This window comes from Cervus elaphus, chromosome 11 (assembly GCF_910594005.1).
Source record: "Cervus elaphus chromosome 11, mCerEla1.1, whole genome shotgun sequence".
Classification (NCBI taxonomy): Eukaryota; Metazoa; Chordata; class Mammalia; order Artiodactyla; family Cervidae; genus Cervus; species Cervus elaphus.
In genome coordinates this window covers 12,596,548-12,621,408 of record NC_057825.1, presented here as the reverse complement: position 1 = coordinate 12,621,408, position 24,861 = coordinate 12,596,548, and the positions used below count along the sequence as shown (strand labels likewise).

Here is a 24,861-nt window from a genome sequence, read left to right as displayed (position 1 = left end):
TTGCTGAAGTTACAAGCTAAACATAGGCCGAATTGTCAATATTTTCTTTGCAAAAAGCTGAAGTTTATATGTGAAAGATGGGAGGATAGCAGGGTATTCCTAAGAATAATCTCTTGTTTTTCTCCTTATTTGGATGTCTTGGGGAGTAGGTGTGAGGGGTAGTCAGTTGAGGGGAGAAGAGATAGAGTATGAAGAATTTGAACAGTTTTTTCCTGTCTTAGCACACTTAGGACACTCTTGATTCACTTTCCTTCTATAACATATTAAGCCTAAGTTTATTAATTTCCTCTTTTACATTCTTGGCTTTAAAAATTATTAGCAGCTACCACTAACCGAGGCCCTCTTGTGGCAATCACTGGGCTAGCAACATTTTCTGTCTCGTAATTTTCATAGAGATCCATGTTCCATAGTGAGGATAGTGTTTATATTTTATAGATCCAAAGATGTAAAATAGATTTTATGGGATGTCTTGTGAACAAGATTCATACCATAAGCCTTCTAAGGGTGTTAGCCAGGGTTCTTCCCATAGAAATGTACTTCTCTTGTCTTTCTTTCTATAAGAGCATTTTGGGGATTTATGTAAGTCAAATTAAACATAATTTGAAATTTTAACCTCTTTGCAGTTCTCACTAGACAGAAAAGGAAACACTGCTACAGACAAAATTTCTTAAATATTCAATATATAGTTTTCTGTTTATTGCCATAAGTATAGGAAAACATGGAGAAGGAAATGGCAACCTGCTCCAGTATTCTTGCCTGGAAAATTCCATGGACAGGGGAGCCTGGTGAGCTACAGTCCATGGGGTCGCAAAAGAGTTGAACACATCTTAGCAACTAAACAGCATAGGAAAACAATTATAGAAACGTTATTAAAAATGCATGTTTAAAAATTTATTCTTTTTCCTTTCCCTAAAATTATCTGGTGACTCAGTAGCTCCTTTTTAAGCTGGAACCCTTCCCAACTGTGGGGATTCCTATATTAAGATGGCACCATATTAGAGAAGAAACTTTTGAAATTAGTTAGGAAAGAAAGAGGAAAAAATGGTCCAAAGACTAGATTTTCCAACAGTAACATAAGGTGAATAGAAGACCAACTAATCATTCTTAAATTCTTAAAGTTATAGAATTACAGAATTTTTATTGCTAAAGACACTGCAGGGATCTTAAAATGTTTTATAAAGTTATTATTTTATAAAGGAAGAAGCTAACATCTGGAAGCTAATGTCTAAAAGACTAAGTGATGTGTCCAGTGTTCATAGACAAGTAATTAGTATAACCATCCATATTGGAAACCCAAGCTTTTATCTATGTGTGTACTTGCTGTGTGTGTGTGTGTTTGCGCGTGCTCACTCAATTGCCTCTGACTCTTTGTGACCCCAGGGACTGTGGCCCACCAGGTTCCTCTGTCCATGTAATTTTCCAAGCGAGAATACTAGAGTGGGTTGCAATTTCCTACTCCAGGGGATCTTCCCAACCCAGGGAGCAAACCCACGTCTCTTGCATTGTCAGGCAGATTCTTTATCACTGTGCTGCCTGGGAAGCCTGTGACCTGGGAAGCCTGTGTGTATGTATACACGGGCACACTCACACATGTGTAGTATTTCACTATACCTCTCAAGATAGAAAATGCTTTCTGTGCTGGAACTCTTGAACTGCTAGATCAGGAGCCAGAGGTTAGTGAGCTGTTGCTGAGATGTATGATAACTTGGTTAAGATGGTGACTACTAGATTTCTCTTTTTGTACAAAGATTTCTCTTTTTTCTTTTTGCATTTAACAAATCATCTTGACTCCATATTTATCTGACTTGCAACGGACAGGATTGCTCTGGTCACTGTTATTCAAAGGGGAGTTCAAGGTGAAGTGCAGGGGGTTGTTAACGTTTATATAGTTTCTGGGGAAAAAAATTTTAAAGATAAAAAGTTATGTTGATCTTTGAACTGATTTAGAAAGCAATTAACTAATGTTTTAGAGAATAATTTAAGCAAAACAAAAGTAAATTCTTTGACCTATCAAAGCATGATATTTGAAAATTAAAAATCATAATTGCAAATTTAGAATGACTGTATGTCATAGATTTTAATATATTTCATTAAGTAATGAGGGAACCAGTAAGATGGTAAAACTGGTTCCAAGTATTTGAGGAACTTGAATTTATGTAGTCTTTCCTTAAAAAAAAAAAAAAATTAGAACAAGATTGATGGGTTAGAAACAAAACTGTAGGTAACCTTTGGGTTATCTTTTCTATTAGACAGAAATTATTTGTTTAGCTATTGGTCACAAACCTACAGGTTAATATGTAATTTCACAGAGTCTGGGTCCTTTAATTAATAATAAGTAATTAAGTCATTTGTTCATCTTGAATATCATATAATCCTTTGTACATGTTAAAACAGCACATCTGGATCTGTGGGTCAAATCTGGCCTGACAGTGGTTTGCATAAAAAATTTTTGAAACACAGTCATACTCACTGTCTCTGGCTGCTCTTGCACCATAATGGTAGAGTTGAGGAGTTGCAGCAGAGACTGCTGGCCCACATAGACTAAAATATTTACTGTTTGACCCTTTACAGAAAAGTTTACCAACTACTTAATAAACAGTGATTCAGGATGCTATTGAAAGGACCTGTTGCTACTATGCTAGCCTTCTAGGATTGGGGCAGTTTTTCTTAAGAATCCAAATAAACATTAAGATGGTAATATCTGCTCTCTGCCTGTTATTTCTAATGAACCTCTGTTGCCCTCCTGCTTCTGTATTTTAACTTTATGCATGTGTATCTTTCTCTTTCTCTCTGTTGCTACCTTTCTATTCTAGTTTTCTCTGTTTCTTTTCCTACACTTCTGTCTTTTCCTCCTGCCCTGTATTTCACTCTTTTTTTCCTCCTCCTTAAACTGACTGTAATATGGAATATTAATGTTTAAATATTGTACTGGTAATATTTTATATTCCCTACTCTTAATTTTTTATTTAGGTCAGTTTAAAATGTTATGTGCTTGCCTCAAGATAAACCCAAAATACAAAACAATTTTTGAGTTATCAAAAATTTTGTGAACTCCATTAATCTCTTTTCTGTCACTTACGACCCCCCAGCTGTAGCTTTCAGTTGAAGAAAATTTACCTATTCTGTTATCACTAGGCTAAAGGATTTGGTGGTAGGGGCATGGAGATAAGACATTCTTAGTATTAAATTGTATGTTTTTGATTATTTCTAAAACATTTTTTATGTACAGTTTTATATAGAAAACCTTGAGCAAAATTTTAAGGTAACTGGGAAGCTACAGAGCAGTTAACTTTTTAAGTTAACTTACTAAATATTGGTAGTTGGATGTTTGATGATAGAGTCTGAATACAGTAAATAAAATTGCAGAATTAGAGTCCTATTCAGTAAATATCCTATTTTCTTAAGGGTTTTAAGCCTAAACATATGTTTTTCTGCTTAGAAAAGGTTACATTTAGTTTAGATATTCAAAGTAATACCTTTTTATTCTCAGATCCTATGTAAAATCAGAAGTAGTGCTCAATTAAAAAAATTTTTTTTATCACTTGATGAATAATGTGTTTTCCTCTTTAAGATAAAGCAAAAGGAGAGAAAGAACAATACTGACACTTTATACGAAGTTGTGTGCTTGGAAAGTGAATCAGAGAGAGAGAGGAGGAAAACTACAGCCAGTCCCTCAATTCGCCTGCCACAGTCAGGATCTCAGAGTTCAATGATACCTTCTCCTCCAGAAGATGATGAAGAGGAAGGTAAATTGTAGGGAGAACATAATTTCTATTTTGGGTGGTGGACTATACAGACCATTACAGTTTTATCAGAGAAGTGATAAAATGACATAGTATTTTGAATACATTTAACAAGTGTTTATGAGAATCTATACAAAGGACTGTGGGAGATAAAAAATGATTGCCATAGGACCTTCTTTGAGGTAATTTTAGCCAAGTTAGAAAAAATGAGATTTTATAATTAGTGCTTTTTTTTTTTTTTTTTTTTTAAAGAATCGGTCTCTGCTAGCTTGGTGAATTAATACAGCACATTTTTAGAGCAAATTTGACACAGCTTCTACCTAAATAAATATTTCCATCTCAGTTGATTTATACATTATTGGATTTTCACACTGATGAATACTAGGAATCAACCAGTTCTTTTTTTTTTTTTCTCTCTCTCTTTTTCATGCTTATATGTGTGAATTGTTCTGTCAATCTGTGTTTAAACATACTATATCAAAGTGAGAAATGGAGGGAAGGAATACAGGAAAAATGAAAGTTTGGAAGACATTTTGTACCTGAGCTTTATTTTTAAGGGCAAAAACAAGCTGATTATGAAAAGTCATATGAGGTATGCACCTATGTGAGGTTCACAGGGAGTGTTCTGGAAATTCGTAGGAGAGAATTCACTTTTCATTGTAGAGTATGTGGTGGAGTACCATGACTTTTTTAGCTGGAACTTTTAAAGTGCAGGGAGAATTCAGAGATAAATGTGCTGGTTTGGGCACTTCTGGCTGAAAAAAGTACGTTACAAAAGCATCAGGGTGATAGGAGTGTTTGATTGGGGTAGAAGAAATACATGTCCGTGATTATATGTACTTTTTCCAAGTTTAGAGCAAGTGCTGACTTCCCAATTCCTGTTGTTCCCCATAATTTCTACTTTTTCTATGACTTATCAACTTAGAATCATTTATTGGTAATGTTAATGGCCACCAGTTGCTAGATGCTTAGTGTGGTAGACAGGTACTTTGTTTATGAAGTAATATAATACTTTGTTTATATAATCCACACAAATTCCTGAAAAATAAGACTTATTTTGAACATAAGGAAAGTGAGTTTGCCCAACGTCACAATATTTAGAAATTGGCAGGGTAGATTTTAATCCAGGTTTGTGAATTAGCATTCTGAGCTCTATTGTGTTATCATCTTTGGGCATTTATTCACATAAAGCATTTTGAAGTGCAAAGAAGGCACAAATGTTTTTGAAAAGTTAGCATACAATTTAGAGTCTCCTGCAGAGACAATTTAAGTCATGTTTTAAGGCTGGGAACAGTGAAATGGTTCCTGCTGTTTGAGATTGACTGTATAACTGGTTCTGGAGACTTGCAGTTTTCCTTTATGTCAACATTGCTTAAGATGCAGAGCAAATAAAAATTTACAGAACTTTCCTCTCTTTAAGACTTGGCAATGAAAAAAAAATGCCAAAAGTTGAGAAAGACGCACCATTTATTGTGAAACCAGAGACTGTTCAAATTTCCATATTATAGATGTTAAAGGATATCTACCAGTTAAAAAGAAATGTGGGCCCAGCTAATAGCATCAGAACTGAGATGTAGTTCTAATCTATAATAGGCACAGTCTTTTTTAGTATAATTGAGGGGATTCAGAAGGCCTCTGCTGACAACAGTTAACAGGGGAGAGAAAGAGACTAAGGGCAGGTGGCAGTCCATGGGAGGATCAAGGAACATCAGAACACAGGCTCTAAAGGAAGAGAGTGTGTCCTTTTCTGCTCCATATTGTTTCCATGGCGTGTAGTCCAATTCCTGGTATATAATAAATGATCAGTAAATACTGGCAAGATGAGTAGCCTTCCTAGATCCATTTCCATAATGAAAAGTTAATGACAGGAGACTGCAGCCATACCATCTTTTAATTTTGTCTAGTCCAGTATACAAACCAGGGAAATTGGTCCTGTTGTGATGTTTGCTCCCTGAAAATAAATGGCTATAGTCCTCTACAGAGCCTCCTTATCCATAGGCCGTTTGTGCTCACAGAGCAGGAAGCCAGTAGTTATAAAGGGGAGGTGTTCAGAAGCAACATTCTGAACACATCCAAACAGTAAAAGAGAATTTTGTAAGGTAAGTCTTCCTAATCTCTTTAAAGGAATTATCTCTTGTAAATTTTAATACATTTTAAAATAGCTGCCATCACCCAAAGACATTGTGTTATGTTGACATTTTCAATGAGTGGAGAATTACCTGAGGCATTTAGAGTACAGGGCAACTCTGGAAAATAGTGAAGCAGAGGGACATTATCTCAGTGCCCTTGAGTCTTTCTCTTTTCCTTATTCATCTGTGGAGGTCTCACTTATATTCATTCTGTCTTCTTCCGGAACTCACTGTGGAAACTGCTGATAATGTTCAAGACATTATAATGTAAATAAGTTTAGTAATAAATATCCTGGATTTCTGAGCCTTTAAAATCAGTACTCTCAGATATACTATCACTAAAGGGATGCCAATTCATGATGTAATAATCATCAAGAGATGTTAAGATCCAAACATTATTTTTTTAAGATACAAACTTTTTAAAGGCAGGTTAAACAAAAACATTTAGAAACAGCATTGATTGAACTGACATGGAAACAAGTACTGTTTTACCCAACTAGTGCAAATGTCAGTTGGTAAAACCATTTTGGGAGGCAGTTTGTCATAAGTTTCAGAATCCTTAAAAGCATGCATTTTTTAACCCAGGAAGTACCCTTCTGGGCATATACCCAATAAAAACAGTGAGATCTGTTCATCCTAATACTATTTGTAGCAAAAAGTTGAAAACTCCCGAAGTGTCCAACAAAGAAGATTAAGTAAATCTTATTTTCCCACTACTTTCATTACACTTTTTTCAATTCTCTCACATTCCTTTATCATTGTCACTTTTTTCATTGTGTTTATATCTTATAATCCTTAAATTTATATTCAGATTTACATTTCCTGATTTCTTGAACAAAGTTTGAAATGATTCATCTTGGTCCTTTTTAAAAAGTATTTTTATGCTTTCTATTAATCCATCCTAGTATAGAAAATTTAGAAAGTCATAAAAGCATAAAAGAGAAAAGAAGAAAATCATAGCTCCATAAGATTTAGTTCTTATTTTAATTTTATGTGCACTTAATATTTTGCCAGATCATTATGTTAAAAAGTGTCAACACAAGTTTGGATTGTAAATGTCTTATCAAAATTTGTGCAAATACTCTCTGCTTTTCTATTTTGGAAGCTTATGCATGCGTGCCTTGTGCTTTTAAGTGTTACACATAAGATTGCTATATATTTTCATGTATGACCTTGTTTGCTGTGAAACAGGTAAGAGAACATACCGTACTTTGAGTCCTATCGTTTTATAGTCATATGGCTTTTGCTTCAGTTGACATTATATAGGCGTATATGAAAAGCAAGAGAATTAAAGAGTTTCAGCAACGTTTCACCTAGGGCCATTTTTACTTTTCTTGTATTTATGACTATATGCTAAGAGAGAAGTTATGAGACTGTGCTCCCAATGAAATCTTTCAAATTTGACTGTTACATTTCCAGGTCATTCTTCTGGCTAGCATAGCTACCTCTGTTATCCTTTTTGTGTGTTTTGTTTATTAAAGATAACGATGAGCCTCTCTTGAGTGGATCTGGTGATGTATCCAAAGAATGTGCAGAAAAAATTCTTGAAACATGGGGAGAACTGCTGTCTAAATGGTAAGTTGTGATAGAATAGTTCTCCTTTATACCTGCAGTTCTTACGTTATGGGTAGGGGATTCTGCCAAACATTTTTCAGTTTTGGAGCCAATAATAAAAACCTAAGTATGAGGTTCACGTTCTAGAATCTCTGTTGGTAGAGGTTTATGAGTGTAGTGAAGTCATGAAGATCTGAAATCAGCTTTCAAAATATCAGAAACCTAGTAAGTTCTCATTGCTGCAGGAATATTTATGCAAACATGGAATCCATGGAGAAAATAAATAAGGAAAGAAGTCACTTATATTGAAGTGGGTAGAAACTGCCGACTGGTTAAGATAATACGCAGTAGTTAAGGCAATACACAGTAATCAGGAAAGTTTAGGAGATACTCACATGATGCATAGAACCATGATAGAGACTGCAGTGGGATTTTCCCCTATCTCTGTTATATGCCTCAAGTGACAGCAGAATGTTATAAACATGGTATATATTTATTGCTCTACCAATTACTAACACTTGTAAAATTCAGGAATTTCTCATCAGCTCAAGAGACAGTTTGATGACAGTGTTAAGCAATATCCTATAGAAATTGTCTAAAAAGAGCACACTACCTTCAGGTAATTTATTAGTGAAATCAGAGACCTGGTAAATCAGGTTGGTGAGACATTTATGCCGTTTCCTTTTCCCACTGTAGGGTGCCAGTATATGTTGAAAAGAGCTAAACTTGAAAGTGATCTGAGTGGTTTTCCGTTTCTGACTTTCTGGTTCTTAGGGTTATCATACCAACTCCCCGTGGACCCGTTACTTTGGAGTCTGATTTTTCTCTCAAATTTTAACTGTTGAAACCTTCATTCTGTTCTTAGTAAAACTGTGTCTCAGAATTAAAGAAAAACTTCATGCCCTTAAGGGATGGGACTACAAATGGGCATTATCTGCTTCTTAGCACCCTCACAAAGCTTTACACTTTTGGTAAAACACTCTGGAATTGGGAAATGTCAGATGTATACAGGAGGAGAATGCAAACAAAAGCATGGTTTGTCTTTACACAAGTGGTTTTAATAAATGACCTCTGCAGAAGCCCCTCAAGGGAATAGTTCTCATTTATTTTTTTTTTATATTCCTTCAGCAATCAGGAGACAAACCTGCTGATGATGCTCTCATCACAATATATTTTCAGTTCAGTGAATTTGGAGTGTTTGGACTGCTGCTGGCAGAGATTTCATCTATATAAAAAGATTTCTGCTCTAAAATAGAAATGTAATTGAGTCTTGACATGGGTTATATAATAGTGTATGTAAAATTATTTAGATACAGCATTTAGACTCTAAATGCTCTAGATTTTATAAAATGAACCCACCAGTGTTCTATACAATTGCTTGGAATATGTTTAGTTATCGGGCTTTGTTTATCCATTTTGTTATTCTTTTGATGAAATGATATCCTTATCTTAATCCTTCATATGTTAACTAACTTTCCATCTGTCTCACCTATCTTCAGGATGTTTATAACTTTTTTTGCTGATTTCAGTCATGTTTTTAGAAATAATATAGTTTGTCTTCTTCAATTTATTTTGTCATTATTTTTTCATCATTATTATATCTGGAATCATCATCTGTTATATGTGGAATTACATGTGGAATCATCACAGTGTCATGGAATTTTAAGAGCCTGGTAGATCAAGCTTCAAGTCCTCCCTCTCCTGTTTCTAAGCTGTATGATCTTGGGCAGGTCATTTAACTCTTTAGAATCTGTCTTCATTTGCAAAATACAAGTCTGTAGAACCAGCATGCAGAATTATTGTAGATTAAGAATAATAGATGTTGTAATGGTAGTTATCATAGTAAGAATAGATTTACTCTGTGCCTAGTACTGTGCTAAGTTATGTGCTCTATTTCAACTATAATAACCTTATAAAATAGTATCTATTTTTATAGATGAGGAAACTGGCCTAGAGATTAAGTCAACCATTCTAGTTAGTAAACAGCAGGCTCAGAAATTTTAACACAGTCTGGTCTGATTGCAAAACTGGTTTATTTAACTCTACATTAGATTTTAGTGTCAGTGTTTATAATAAATATACCTTTGTGTGCTAATTCTCCAAGTTCATTTTGATAAGAATTTTAGTGGTTAAGAGAACTAATGTCAGTAATAAAAGAGTTGGCAGAGTTATTATCAGTGACAAAATTATTCTGAAAATGATTTTATCAATATAAATCAAGTTTGTGTTATCAAATAATTCTAGGGTTAGTTTTTTTTTTTATGAGCCAAATGTAAATGTTTTAGGCTTTGTGGCCAATAGACTCTGTTGCACCTACTCACCTCTGCTGTTGCAGTGTGAAAGCAGCCATAGACAATACATAAAAAAATAAAAATGGCTTGTGTTTCAGTAAGAGTTGGTTTACAGAAACACATGGTGAGCCAGATTTGTCCCATAGGCCATAGTGTGCCAATCCTTGGATTAGATAATAGAACTACTTTAGTCTTTTCTACTTCCAACTCTTCAACTTATATATATGTGTGTGTGTATATATATATATATATATATTTCCCCCTAAGCAAAGGCAAAACTATGCTAAACTGTCTATAGCTCTTGTATTAAGGGTGCTAGCATCATCACAGAATTAATAACTTTTAAATGTACTATGTTTCGCTCTGCTGGAGTTTTGGAAGAATTTTGAGAAAAGTCTCAGACTTTCTGTACAGTATTTCGATAGTGGTCATTTTGTACCAGTAAAGTGAAGTCGCTCAGTCGTGTCCACCTCTTTGCGACTCCATGGATGGTAGCCTACCAGGCTCCTCTGTCCATGGGATTTTCCAGGCAAGGATACCGTAGTGGGTTGCCATTTCCTTCTTCAGGAGATCTTCCCGACCCAGGGATCGAACCCACATCTCCTGCATTGTAGGCAGACGCTTTACCATCTGAGCCACCAGGGAAGTCCTGGTAACTTGAGCTTAAATCTGATAGCCACAGAATTTCCTCCATGTCAGAACCCGGCTTTATTGACTCAGTAATGGTGGCTCTCAAATCACAAAGCAACTGTGATGTAACAGCATTCATTGAGCTTGAGTCTACCTCAGTCTCTTAATCAACTTCCCTGAACTTCTTTCTCCACCTGTAGAACTGGAGATACTATCACATACCTCAAATGGTTGTTGTGAGGATCAAGTAAAATTAAATGCAAAAGCACTTTGTAAATTAATACCAACACTTCTAAAAATTCTTTTTCAAGGTGTTTTATTTCCCCCAGTAAAAGTATTTTAGGGAATTCCCTGGCAGTCCAGTGATTAGGACTTTGGGCTTCCACTGCAGGGGGCAATGGATTTGATTCCTGGTCTGGTAACTCCTGCCTGGAGAATTCCATGAACAGAAGAGCCCATCAGGCTGCAGTCCACAAGGTCACAAAGAGTTGGACACGACTGAGTGACTTTGATCATCATCTGAGAAATAAGATCCTGCATGCTGCATGATGCAGCCCCCCACCAAAGAGATGTCTTATTCCCCCCATTTTGTAGATGAAATAAATGAAGCTCCAATTCTTTAGTAACTTGTTTTGATAATATAATAGTACAGTAGAAACTTTTTTATCCGTCATAGTTATTCAAAAAATTTACTTAAAGCAGAGCACCATAAAAACTGCTGAAAGCATTTATTTTTATTATTTATTCTTACTTAGAACAAATGTTTAGCTAGAACATAAAAATACACAGTTTACTTATCAATTTTGATGCAGAGCCGAGCTCTTATCTTTAGCTATGTGTCCACTAATGAGAATTTTGCTTTGTTTTTCTTGCACAAGCCACAACCATAAAGCTATAGTTTCCAGTTCTGATTTTTATTTTTATTTTTTTAAATTAGACCAATAATTTAGAGATACATAAGAAGTCGTCTGACTTCAGAATTTTTTTCTCCACTCAATCTTGTACAGTTATATTGGCCACGTCTAGTTCAGTGGCTTTTTTTCTTTATTGATGTTTTTTATTACGTCTTTATATATCATTTAGTTTAGCTTTCCTAAAAGTAATGCACTTTTAAAAACTCTGTCTTTCATGCACTTACAGCTTATGGCTTTCTCTTTAGGCATCTCAACTTGAGCGTGAGGCCAAAGCAGTTGTCATCCTTAGTAAGAAGCGGTGTTCCTGAAGCTCTTCGAGGAGAAGTCTGGCAGCTTCTAGCAGGTTGTCACAACAACGACCACCTGGTAGAAAAATACCGAATTCTCATCACTAAGGTAAGAGGACGATAATTCAGCTTCAGCATTAGTTCTTTTAGAATTCTATTATTAAAAGATCATTGTGTCTATTCACTTACCAAGATTTTATGTAATTCCTTTAACTAACGTAAGAATAGATCTTTCAGACTTCTGGCTCATAGTTATTTCCAGCGTTGGCACAGAGGAGAAGGCATAGGTTTTCTTCCTTCCTTTTCACCTCAGAGGCGAACGGTGGCCTCTGCCCTTTGTGTATAGGCCAGTTGTGCTGTGCTATGTGTAAAACCTTTCCTTTGTTTATTTTAGTCCTTTTCACACTTTGCAGAAATGTGCTCTTTATAAGTAAAGGCCTAGTCCTATTTTGTCTGTTTCTTTTTTTACAGTTGGAAGAGCATGGTTCTATCATCTTAAACCATATTCCCTTTTAGTTCATTCCTCTAAATTAAATTCTCAGTTTTTATAGTATTCCCTTCTCAAGTTGATGAATTCCTCAAGGTTTTGCAAGTGAAGCAATGCAAATATTCTTTGTAGAAGCATGCAAAAATTTAATTTTTTGCCAGGTCAGGCAGTGCTTGTGCCTTGTGCACCCATGTTACTGGTTTTAAGCTTTGCTTTTGTTTTCTAAAATTCTTGAAATCTTCATCTTTAGGAAGCACTTTCTTTGATGGTATACAAATTTCAAACCTGAGTTATGAATGAACTGCTCAGAACTCTCAGTAATATATGAGAATTTTTCAATGTGACAAAGTAGTAGGACTTCTTTTAAAAAATATTAAAACCTTACGAGAAGTGAGTAATACTGCTATAAAACAACTGGGTTGTTTTTTTTTTTTTTTAATCTTGTAGGTAAGGATAGAATTCGAACATGAAGTCAGATCTATCCTCACCAGAAAAATGACTTTTATTTGCTCAAAATATTTTTCCTCAAGAACTAATGTTCTGATTCCCTTTCTTGTGTCAATGTAATTGTTTAACCCGCCATATTGAGTGCCTATTACAATCACAGTGTTGGAGCTATGAAGTCAAGCAAAAGTAGTTAATGTAAGTCATGTGGTTATCTGGAAGAGCACAGTAGAAACCATCAAAAGGAGCGATTAATTCCACATGGGGGGATAGGAAGAGTGTTTATCAGGAATATAATGTTTAATGTGGGTTTCAGAAAAGACCTTACCAGGCATGAAAGAATGGCAGAGTGTTGTACTCAAAGTATCATTGGAAACTTGGAAGAACAGGGTATGTAATGTGTGTGACTAGCAGAGGTACAGCTAGTTCATTTTTTTTCTTTTATTTGCAAGTCCTGTTAAGTAATTGTAACATTTTGAAGTCCTTCGAAATGTTTGATCAAAAATTATTTCTTAAGTGTTTTTGGTGTGTCTGCTCATAGAGATAATTTAAAGACATGGAATATTCTCTTTTTGTGGTTCCATGAAAATGGTGATAACCTGTTTCTCAAAGAACCTGGTAGTTAGATGGTGTGTTAAAAGATCAGCTATTAACAATATCTGATACATTTGATTAATGTTTTATATATGCTGGTATCATGTGCTTTATATTTCACAGTAAACTTACTGTCATGTGGATGGTTAGAGCCTAAAAAGCTTTCTAAAAGATGTATATTAAATTGCTGACATGTAATCAGAATATACAAGTTATTTAACCATCATGATATTGGTTGATGCTGTTTTGTTTTATTCTATAGTGTTACATAGCTTAGATATAAGATATATATTGGCTGTATCTATAAAACTAGGTTTTTCTGTCTTCCTAGAAATAGTCATCACTGTAATTGACTTTTTAAAATTTACTCTGATTTTTTTTGAGTCGTAAAACTGCATATTTTTACATTTATTTCTGCAGCAAGCTGTGATTTACATAGGTTAAAATACACAAATTTACAGCTCGATGACATTTTACATATTAACACACTGCTCTGATCACTACCAAAAGGAAAAATATGTCCATCACTCCAAAAAGTTATTTTTGGAGTCTAGTTGTAACCACCCCTACTCCACCCCTGAAAAACCAATACTGTGTTCTGACTTCTCTGTCCCTAGATTAGTTTTGATAGTTCTTGAACTTCATTTAAAAACAATGATACAGTCGTGTAGAATGTACTTATTTTTATCTGACTTTTCCTGCTCATCCATTTTGAGAGTGTGTCAGTATTTTTTTTTTTTTTTAAGATTTTTAAAAATTCATTTTTGGCTGCACTGGGTCTTCATTGCTGCATGTAGGCTTTCTCTAGTTGTGGTGAGTAGGGCTACTCTTCTGGTTGCGGTGCTTGGGCTTGTCATTGGGGTGGCTTCTTGTTGTGGAGCATGGGCTCTAGAGCACAGGCTCAGTAGTTGTGGCCCACGGGCTTAATTGGTCCGAGACACATGGGATCTTCCCGGACCAGGAATCAAACCCATGTCCTCTGCACTGGCAGGCAGATTCTTAACCACTGGATCACCAGGGAAGTCCCAGTAGTTCGTTTTTTATTCATTTTCATTTTTTGGTTGCTGCAAACATTCCATTGTATGAATAAATCACACTTTAAAAAATCTATTCTGGTATTATAGATGTTTTGTTTCTTGTTTTAGCTTTTATAAAGTTGCTGTGAACGTTCTTGCATATAACAGGTGCTATGATCTGAAGGTGTCCTTTAAATTTCATGTTGGAACTTAACCATTATACCAAGGTGATAGTGAAAAAGTAGGGCCTTCAGGAGGTGACTCGATCGTGAGGGCAGAATCCTCATGCTAGGGTTAGCACCCTTATAAAAGAAGGGAAATAAATCAAGGGAAAGCTCTCTCCTCACCTTCCACCAGTGAGGACACAACTAGAAGCTGGCAGTGTGTCACCCAAAAGGGAGCCTTCACCTGAGCCCAATTGCGTGGCACACTGATCTTCGACTTCTAGCCTCCAGAATGGTGAACAGTAAAATTCTGCTGTTCATAAGCCATCCATTCTGTGGTATTTTGTTATAGAAACCCAGATAGACTAAATCAGTGCAATTTTTTATTCAGTCATTCTCCTATTGCTGCTGCTAAGTCGCTTCAGTCACGTCTGACTCTGTGCGACCCCATAGACGGCAGCCCACCAGGCTCCTCCGTCCTTGGGATTCTCTAGGCAAGAGCACTGGAGTGGGTTGCCATTTCCTTCTCCAATGCACGCATGCATGCTAAGTCTCTTCAGTCGTGTCCAACTCTGTGTGACCCTGTGGACAGCAGCCCACCAGGCTCCTCCGTCCTTGGGATTCTCTAGGCGAGAATACAGGAGTGGGTTGCCATTTCCTTCTCCACATTCTCCTATTGGTAGGCATTTGTTTTGTTTCCAGTTTTCAGTCTCTAAATGATGTTTACTAATCGACTTTACACATGGTCCAAATCTTTGACTTTTATGGAATAGTCTCAGTAGTGTGGTTACTGGATCAGAAGGTAATATGTTTTTTAAACTTGCTATTTAATTTTTGTATTTAATTTACTTATATCCAGCTTGCTTCTCTGAAAGACTTTGGCAGTTCACAGTTCCACTAGCAATGTAGGAAAGTGGCTATTAACCCATATCCCAGACAGGATTTGGTATCACTATAATTTTTGCTGTCAGTGGATGTAAATGATGCCATTATGTCTTTAGTTTGCAGTTCCCTGACTACAAGTAAATTTGAACAACTTGCTCTTCCATGAATTATCTGTTTGTAGTCTTTGTATATTTTTCTATTAATTGTAAGATGTCAGTTTGTAAGTACTTTATATGATTATATTAATTCCTTGTAACTTAATTATACTTTTCTAGAATTTTAGATTTATATTGACTTTATAGTTTTATGCCGTACAAAGCATTTTCAATTTTTATGTAGAAAATTGCATCCTGGTTGAGGTTTATCCCACCTTGAGATTTTGTAAATGTACTTTCAGCATTTCCTTGTGAGATTTTTATTGTATGTGTTACATTTGTACATCTTTAATCCATCTGGAATTTATTTTTGTACATGGCATATGATAGCAGTCCAATTTTACTTTCTCCCAGATGGCTAGCCAGTTGTGCTACTTCCATTTTCCTACCATCTTTGTTCTTAAATTCTCATGTATGCTGGGATTGATTTCTAGCTTGTTCAATTTGATGTTTGTGTCTTCCTATACTAGTACTGTTTTGGTTTTGGTTAAAGAGACTTTGAGTTACGTTCTATTATCTAGTAAAGCAAGTGTTTTTCTTCATTGTTCCCCAATACATATTTTTCTTATCTATTTTTGCATATGTAACTTTCCATATAAACTTTTAAAGTCATTTTCTCCAGTCTCACCATCATCCTGTAAGGTTATATAAGGATTCTAGTTTGAATTACGTTTAATTTATATATTAATTTAGGTTACAAGTTACATTGTTATAATATCTTTACATCTGGGAATATAGTATGTCTTTCCATTTGCCCAGATCTTATGTTTGTTAAGACTTTAGAGTTGCTTTCATATATGTTTTATTCCTCTTTAGTTAAATTTATTCCTAAGAATTACCTTAGAGTGTTCATGCTATACCAAATGGAATCTTTTTTTTTTTTCTGATTTCCATTTCTAAATAGCTAATTGCTACAATAGACAATAGGCTTTTTAAAAATTCTCTATCCATGTGCTTCTTGATATTTTGATTACTCCTCTTTATACCTGTTTATACTAGCATCCTTTGAGATTTTCAGGTATATGATAGCAAAAACAGTTTCACTTCTTTTTTCACTGTTTATGCAGGTTACTAAATTTTCCTGTTTTTATATTTGATAGAAGCATTAAGACAGTGTTTAATGATGATGGTGATAAGTTGCATCACTAATGAGTTCCTGATTTTAATTAAAATGATCTTAGTTTTTCAGACTTCTGAAAAGCATGCTATTCAGTTGGGTTCCCTTTTTTTTTTTCTGTAAATACTTCTTATTTGACTTAAGTGATTTTATTCCGTCTAGAGTTTGCTTTTTTTAATTAGGAATGTCTACTGAATTATCTACCAGGCTTCCCTGGTGGCTCAGATGGTAACAAATCTGCCTGCAATGCAGGCGACGCAGGTTCCATCCCAGGGTCGAGAATACCCCCTGGAGAAGGAAATGGCTACCCACTCCAGTATTCTTGCCTGGAGAATCCCATGGACGTAGGAGCCTGGAAGGCTGCAGTCCACGGGGTCGCAAAGAGTCGAAGAAGACTGCTTGACTAACACACACACTGAAATTTCATGAAGGAATTTTTCAGCACTTAAATGATCTTTAATTTGTTGATGAAGTAGATACATTATCAACATATAATAGACTTCTTGATATTGAACTACCTTTAGCGCATGGAATAAATTTCTGTAGACCAAATACTCTTGGATTCTTTGTTTTCTTTTCCTACTGGTCTTGACAGAGGGTTTCTCAACCATAGAGTCTAGTTAGAACTTATCAGACACGGGGAGGAAGCTAGTAAATAATCCACAGGGACTCCTATGGCCTCTCTTACTCCCAACTGTAAGATTTACAGCTCCTTGGTTCTGATAAATCAAATAAATTGGAGTTTAGAATGGAAGAAAAATAGGGCACTTTCTGGTTTCCAACTTCCAGAATATCCTCTGGTCCTTCTTTCTTTTGGTTATTTTTCACCTTTTATATCAATGACTCTATTTTGTTTTGCTTAGTACCAACCAGAAATTTACATCAAAAGGCTGCCTTAAAGGATTCTTTTAATACGGGAATAATGAAGTAGCAACCTATTCTGATGTTTCTCTTTCCTTCCATAAGTCAGCTTTGTCTTCTCTGAAGCCAGTTTGCATTGTTTTCTCTAGTTATTTTAGTGGCAAACATCAGTGTTAAGAGTGTTTTGCTGCGAATTTCAGGCTTTTATCCAGAACCTAAACTATTAGTAAGCCCAGATAATCAATATTTACGTTTCTGATTGTCCAAAGGAAGCCTTAGGACATTTTACCAGTCTGGAAAATTTTAATTTGAATATCTAGTTTTAATTTCATTATTTTGCAGATTGTTTTCATTAAAAATCTTTCTAGTGGTTTTGATAATAGTTAAGGATTCAATAAGGTTTAATGATGAGAACCTCCTGTTGATACTAAACAAAAAGGGTACAAGTTAGCAAATAAAGCACTGGCCATGAAGTTAGGAAGCCTGAGTACTAGTGTCAGCTCTGCCACTGGCTTATGTGAACTCAAGTGAAGTTTTGCACTTGTGACTATTAATTTCCTTTTTCTGTAAAATGAAGTTGCTAAAGTAAATGGTTGAGCTTCTTTTAAGCTTTAACATTCTGAAAAAATGAAATAGCATGTTTGAGACCTGCTCCCAAACTAGCCCATGATTCTACTGTTTCACAATTCAATACCCTTGCTATCTGATTTTGTAAGAAAATAGATTGTCGGTGGACTTTTAGAACTTTATTATCTGTTCCCATATAGCAGTTCCAGTAGTAGGTCTGCTGTAGATTTGAATGTTCGTATCTCCCCCAAAGTTCATATATTGAAATCCCTAATTACCCCCCACCCCCAACAATGCGATGGTGTTTGGAGGTGGGACCTTTGAGAGGAAATAGATCAAGGAGGTATAGCCCACATGAATGGGATTAGTATCCTTATAGAAAAAGACCCTAGAAAGCTCCCTTGCCCCTTCTGCCGTGTGAGGGCACAGTGTAAGATATCTTTGGGTTCTCACCGGACACCACCTTGGTGTTGGACTTTCTAGTCTCCAGAACAATGAGAAATAAATTTGTTGTTTGCAAGTAATTCAGCCTGTTGCATTTTTGTTACATTCTAATGGCCTAAGATACTGTTCCTTTAAATTGTTCTTTGTGAAAATAATTGTTAGGTCTCCATATCCCATCTTGGTAAATTCATGTACCTTCTTGAGTTTTGTAAGTCGTATTGGTCCAGTCAATTTTCAGGATCTTTTTATATTATGAGACTAAAAATATAATTAAGTTTGGTATGCATCAACCTAATAATTATTAGTGAATTAAGTTGTTGTCATACTAGAATTTTACTTGAAAGGTCTTCCCATCCAAAAACAGAATTGCCTGTTGTATTGTAGGTATTTCTCATTCAGTCAGTCAGAAATGCCTTTGAAAGCCTGCTGTGTGCCAGCCCATGTGTTATGATCTTACGGATGTATCTGTGAATAAAATGTACCTGTTCTCTGGTTTGGGGGAATCTACAATCTAAAGTAGACAGTTAACTAACCAATTGCAATAAAGTTGCATGAGGGTTATAGATAAAAAAGTACATATTGTTGAGCAGCAAGTGACAAGAACTTTTCATCTAAGAGCTCAAAAAGGTCTCTTGTTCATAAATTATCAAGTTAGGGTGATTATTGGGGTAGGATAGGAGGACTGCATGTCATGTGTGGTGTTAAAAGTTAAAAGCATGTTCTCAAGGATGAGGAGGAGCTTGGCAATTTCATAGTGTATGAAAGTAGGTGGGTAGGAGCCAGATCTTAAAAAGCTTAAATAAGGTATATTTAATACCTCAGGCAATAGGAAGTCATTTAAGCATTTTAAGAGGCAAATCATATATGCAGGTTTGGAATGCAGTATGCAGAGTGATTTAGTGTGTCCATCTAAAGGTAGATTGTCTTGATTCAAATCCTAGTTCTATATTTAGGCCATTGACATTGGGCAGTTTAGCATTAAACTTCAGTTTCCTGTGTATGGTATAATAATAGTATCTTATTTGTTGAGTTGTTAGTTTTATGTACTTAGTGCGTGAAAACACTTAATACAATTCATAGCCCCTGATAAGTATAATCAATCTGATTTCAGTATTGACCATCTGGTGATGTCCATGTGTAGAGTCCTCTCTTGTGTTGTTGGAAGAGGGTGTTTGCTATGACCAATGCATTCTCTTGGCAAAACTGTTAGTCTTTGACCTGCTTCGTTTCGTACTCAAAGACCAAATTTGCCTGTTTCTCCAGGTAGCTAGCTCTTGACTTCCCATTTTTGCATTCCAGTCCCCTATAACGAAGAGGACATCTTTTTTGGGTGTTAGTTCTACAAGGTCCTATAGGTCTTTATAGAACCGTTCAACTTTTAACTTCTTCAGCATTACTGGTCGGGGCATAGATTACTGTGATATTGAATGGTTTGCCTTGGAAACAAACAGAGATCATTCTGTCATTTTTGAGATTGCATCCGAGTACTGCAGTTTGGACTCTCTTGTTGACTATGATGGCTACTCCATTTCTTCTAAGGGATTCTTGCCCACAGTAGTAAGATATTATGGTTATCTTGAGTTAAATTCACCCGTTCCAGTCCATTTTAGTTTGCTGATTCCTAAAATGTCGATATTCACTCTTGCCATCTTCTGTTTGACCACTTCCAATTTGCCTTGAGCGTTCATGAACTTAACATTCCAAGTTCCTATGCAGTATTGCTCTTTACAGCATCGGACTTTACTTCCATCACTCGTCACATCCACAGTTGGGTGGTGTTTTTGCTTTGACTCTTGTCTCTTCGTTCTTTCTGGAGTTATTTCTCCACTGATCTCCGGTAGCATATTGGGCACCTACCGACCTGGGGAGTGCATCTTTCAGTGTCATACCTTTTTGCCTTTTCATACTGCTCATGGGGTTCTCAAGACAAGAATACTGAAGTGGTCTGCCGTTCCCTTCTCCAGTGGACCACGTTTTGTCAGAACTCTCCACCATGACCCATCCGTCTTGGGTGGCCCTACACAGCATGGCTCATAGTTTCATTGAGCTAAACAAGGCTGTGGTCCATGTGATCAGTTTGGTTAGTTTTCTGTGATTGTGGTTTTCATTCTGTCTGCCCTCTGATAGATAAGGATAAGAGGCTTATGGAAGCTTCCTGATGGGAGAGACTGACTGAGGGGGAAACTGGGTCTTGTTCTGATGGGTGGGGCCACATTCAGTAAATCTTTAATCCACAATTTTCTGTTGATGGGAGGGGATGTGTTCCCTCCTGTTGCTTGACCTGAGGCCAAACTAGGGTGGAGGTAGTGAAGGTAATGGTGACCTCCTTCAAAAGGTCCCATGCAGGCACTGCTGCCCTCAGTGACCTGTAGCAGGCCACCTCCAACCCGAGACTCCTGGACACTCACAGGCAAGTCTGGCTCGGTTTCTTGTGGAGTCACTGTTCCTCTCTCCTCAGCCCTGGTGCACACAAGGTTTTTATTTTTATGCCCTCCCAAGTCTGTTTCCCCAGTCCTGTGTAAGTTCTGGTGGTTCTTTGGTGGGGTTAATGGCCACCTCCTCCAAGAGGGCTTATGCCATACCCGGGTCTGCTGCACCCAGAGCCCCTGCTCCTGCGGGAGGCCACTACTGACCCATGCCTCTCCAGGAGACACTCAGACACAGTTCTGGCTCAGTCTCTGTGGATTGCTCATGGCTTTTGTGCCCTTCCCAGGTCTGAGCAGCTCAGGTGACCAGGTGCTTGGCGAGTGCACTGTCATAGGTGGCCCATGCATCTTAATCACCTCCTCGGTCCCACCTGCTCGGTTTCCCGGGGTACCCTGTGAGAGCACCATTTCAGGTGTGCTGATCTCTGGAAAGCTGATCTTGGGCTGCGACCCTCCTGGCAGATGTCAGACAGCCAGGCTCTCAGGAAGACACGGTAGCAGCTGGGAGCCTGCTCACAGTTTGGAAGGTGCCTTCCCTGGGGCTGAGATCGCAGCAACCCCTTGCCTTCCGGCTCTGGCTGTCACAGTCTGCCTCTGAGCAGGGAGGGGCTGGTACACAGCCAGCTAGCTCTCCTTTGGTCAATGCAAAGAAATAGAGGGAAGCAATAGAATGGGAAAGACTAGAGATCTCTTCAAGAAAATTAGAGATACCAAGGGAAGATTTCTTGCAAAGATGAGTACAATAAAGGACAGAAACGGTATGGACCTAACAGAAACAGAAAATACGAAGAAGAGGAGGCAAGAATACACGGAAGAACTGTACAAAAAAGATCTTCATGACCCAGATAACCATGATGGTGTGATCACTCACCTAGAGCCAGACATCCTGGAATGTGAAGTCAAGTGAGATTTAGGAAGCATCACTACGAACAAAGCTAGTGCAGGTGATGAAATTCCAGTTGAGCTATTTCAAATCCTAAAAGATGATGCTGTGAAAGTGGTGTACTCAGTATGCCAGCAAATCTGGAAAACTCAGCAATGGCCACAGGACTGCAAAAGATCAGTGTTCATTCCAAAGAAAGGCAATGCCAAAGAATGTTCAAACTACCACACAATTGCACTCATCTCACACACTAGCAAAGTAATGCTCAAAATTCTCCAAGCTAGGGTTCAACAGTATGTGAACTGTGAACTTCCAGATGTTCAAGCTGGATTTAGAAAAGGCAGAGGAATCAGAGATCAAATTGCCAACATCCATTGGATCATAGAAAAAACAAGAGAGTTTCAGAAAAACATCTGCTTTATTGACTGCGCCAAGGTCTTTGTGTGGATCACAGCAAACTGTGGAAAATTCTTAAAGAGGTGGGAATACCAGACCACCTGACCTGCCTCCTGAGAGATCTGTATGCAGGTCAAGGAGTAACGGTTAGAACTGGACGTGGAACAACAGACTGGTCCAAATGGGGAAGGGAGTATGTCAAGGCTGTATATTGTCACCCTGCTTATTTAACTTATATGCAGAGTACAATATGCAAAATGCCAGGCTGGATGAAGCACAAGCGGGAATCAAGATTGCTGGAAGAAATATCAGGAAAAAAAAAAAGAAATATCAGTAACCTCAGATATGCAGATGACACCACACTTATGGCAGAAAGCAATGAAGAACTAAAGAGCCTCTTGATAAAAGTGGAAGAGGAGAGTGAAAAAGTTGGCTTATTAAAACTCAGCATTCAAAAAACTAAAATCATGGCATCCGGTCCCATCACTTCATGGTGAATAGATGGGGAAACAATGGAAACAGTGAGAGACTTTATTTTGGGGGGCTCCAAAATCCCTGCAAATGGTGACTGCAGCCATGAAATTAAAAGACGCTCGCTCCTTGGAAGAAAAGCTTTGACCAACCTAGACAGCATATTAAAAAGCAGAGATACTGCTTTGCCAACAAAGGTCTGTCTAGTCAAAGCTGTGGTTTTTCCAGTAGTCATGTATGGATGTGAGAGTTGGACTATAAAGAAAGCTGAGTGCTGAAGAATTGATGCTTTTGAACTGTGGTGTTGGAGAAGACTCTTGAGAGTCCGTTGCACTGCAAGGAGATCCAACCAGTCCATCGTTCAGGAAATCGGTCCTGAATATTCATTGGAAGAACTGATGCTGAACCTGAAACTCCAATACTTTGGTCACCTGATGGGAAGAACGGACTCATTGGGAAATACCCTTTTGCTGGGAAAGATTGAAGGCGAGAGGAAAAGGGGACAACAGAGGATGAGATGATTGGATTGCATTACTGATGTGATGGACGTGAGTTTGAGCAGGCTCTGGGAGTTGGTGATGGACAGGGAAGCCTGGCGTGCTGCACTCCATTGGGTTGCAAAGAGTCGGACACAACTGAGCAACTGAACTGACTGGTGAGTATAAATTACTGCTCAGTTACTGTTATTATTTGTATTATTGTTGAGTTAGAATAGGGTAAGAGTAATTGCAGCAAAACCTGTTAGTAATTCAAGGCAAGAAATAATCATCCCCTGGTTTGTTTAGTGGCAGAAAAAATAGAGAAAGAGATACTTTTTGAGAGAAATTTCCAAGGTAGGATCTTTGGCACTTGACGAATGAACAAATATGCGAGAGAGGGAGAGAGGAATGAAAGATGAGTCAAAGTACCTTAAATTGGGTTTGGAATGACGTTGATATAAATACACCTATATCAGCTGCACTAAGATAATATGTTAATTAAATAAATCAACATTGAAAGCTCATTTTTACTAAATAATAAGTGATAGATAATTCCTAGAAGTGAATCTTACGAATTTGAAGCTCTGAGATTGATTCTTCTCCATCTATAGTAGATAAACTCCTGAGGAGGTTGAGAGAAGAATAAATGTAATTCAGACGTTCTTTTGTCATTTTTGTTTCATCTTTCCTTTCTGTTTCTGCCATTTTTCATTTCTAGTTTTGTGATTCTGTTATTTTAATTTTTTAGTGTTAGGTTGAGTCATACAGGGGCTTCCCGGGAAGATCCCTGGAGAAGAAAATGGCAACCCACTCCAGTATTCTTGCCTAGAAAATCCCATGGACAGAGGATCCTGGTAGACTACAGTCCATGGGGTCACAAAGAGTCGGACACGACTGAGTGACTTCACTTTCAAACTTCTGAGCCATATACAAGTTGCCATTTTTATAGATCAGAAAATATTTAACCAGAAACAGAATGGTTCAGTTCAGTCGCTCAGTCGTGTCTGACTGTTTGTGACTGCAGCACACCAGGCCTCCCTGTCCATCACCAACTCCCGGAGTTTACTCAAACTCATGTCCATTGAGTCGGTGATGCCATCCAGCCATCTCATCCTCTGTCGTCCCCTTCTCCTCCTGCCCTCAATCTTTCCCAGCATCAGGGTCTTTTCAAATGAGTCAGCTTTTTGCATCAGGTGGCCAAAGTATTGGAGTTTCAGCTTCACATCAGTCCTTCCAGTGAACATTCAGGATTGATCTCCTTTAGGATGGACTGGTTGGATCTCCTTGCAGTCCAAGGGACTCTCAAGAGTCTTCTCGAACGCCACTGTTCAAAAGCATCAATTCTTTGGCGCTCAGCTTTCTTTATAGTCCAACTCTCACATCCATACATGACCACTGGAAAAACCATAGCCCGACTAGGCAGACCTTTGTTGGCAAAGTAATAATGTCTCTGCTTTTTAATATGCTGTCTAGGTTGGTCATAACTTTCCTTCCAATGAGTAAGCGTCTTTTAATTTCATGGCTGCAGTCACCATCTGCAGTGATTTTGGAGCCCAAAAAGATGAAGTCAGCCGCTCTTTCCACTGTTTCTCCATCTATTTGCCATGAAGTGATGGGTCTGGATGCCATGAACTTTATTTTTTGAATGTTGAGCTTTAAGCCAATTTTTTCACTCTCCTCTTTGACTTTCATCAAGAGGCTCTTTAGTTCTTCACTTTCTGCCATAAGCGTGGTGTCATCTGTATATATGAGGTTACTGATACTTAACAAAATGATTAAATATTAACAGTTTTACATGGTTCATCAAGTTACATTGTCTTTTTGTAAGAATTTTTAACTGAGGCCATCAGAGTCCATTATGAATAAATTGAGTACCAAGTCCTGTTTGAAGGCATTTTGCAGTGATGACATAAGGCCAAACGGA

The 24,861-nt window shown here is 37.3% G+C and overlaps 1 protein-coding gene across 3 annotated transcripts in view; it reads left to right on the top strand.

Annotated features, from left to right (window-relative positions):
- The window catches only part of RABGAP1 (RAB GTPase activating protein 1), a 162,921-nt gene that overhangs the window by 61,116 nt on the left and 76,944 nt on the right, over positions 1-24,861 (top strand). For all 3 annotated transcript variants that reach the window (XM_043916904.1, XM_043916906.1, XM_043916905.1), the window contains 3 exons: positions 3,572-3,746; positions 7,354-7,447; positions 11,507-11,657. In XM_043916904.1, the coding sequence (XP_043772839.1) occupies positions 3,572-3,746; positions 7,354-7,447; positions 11,507-11,657 (420 nt within the window). The remainder of the gene's footprint in view (positions 1-3,571; positions 3,747-7,353; positions 7,448-11,506; positions 11,658-24,861) is intronic.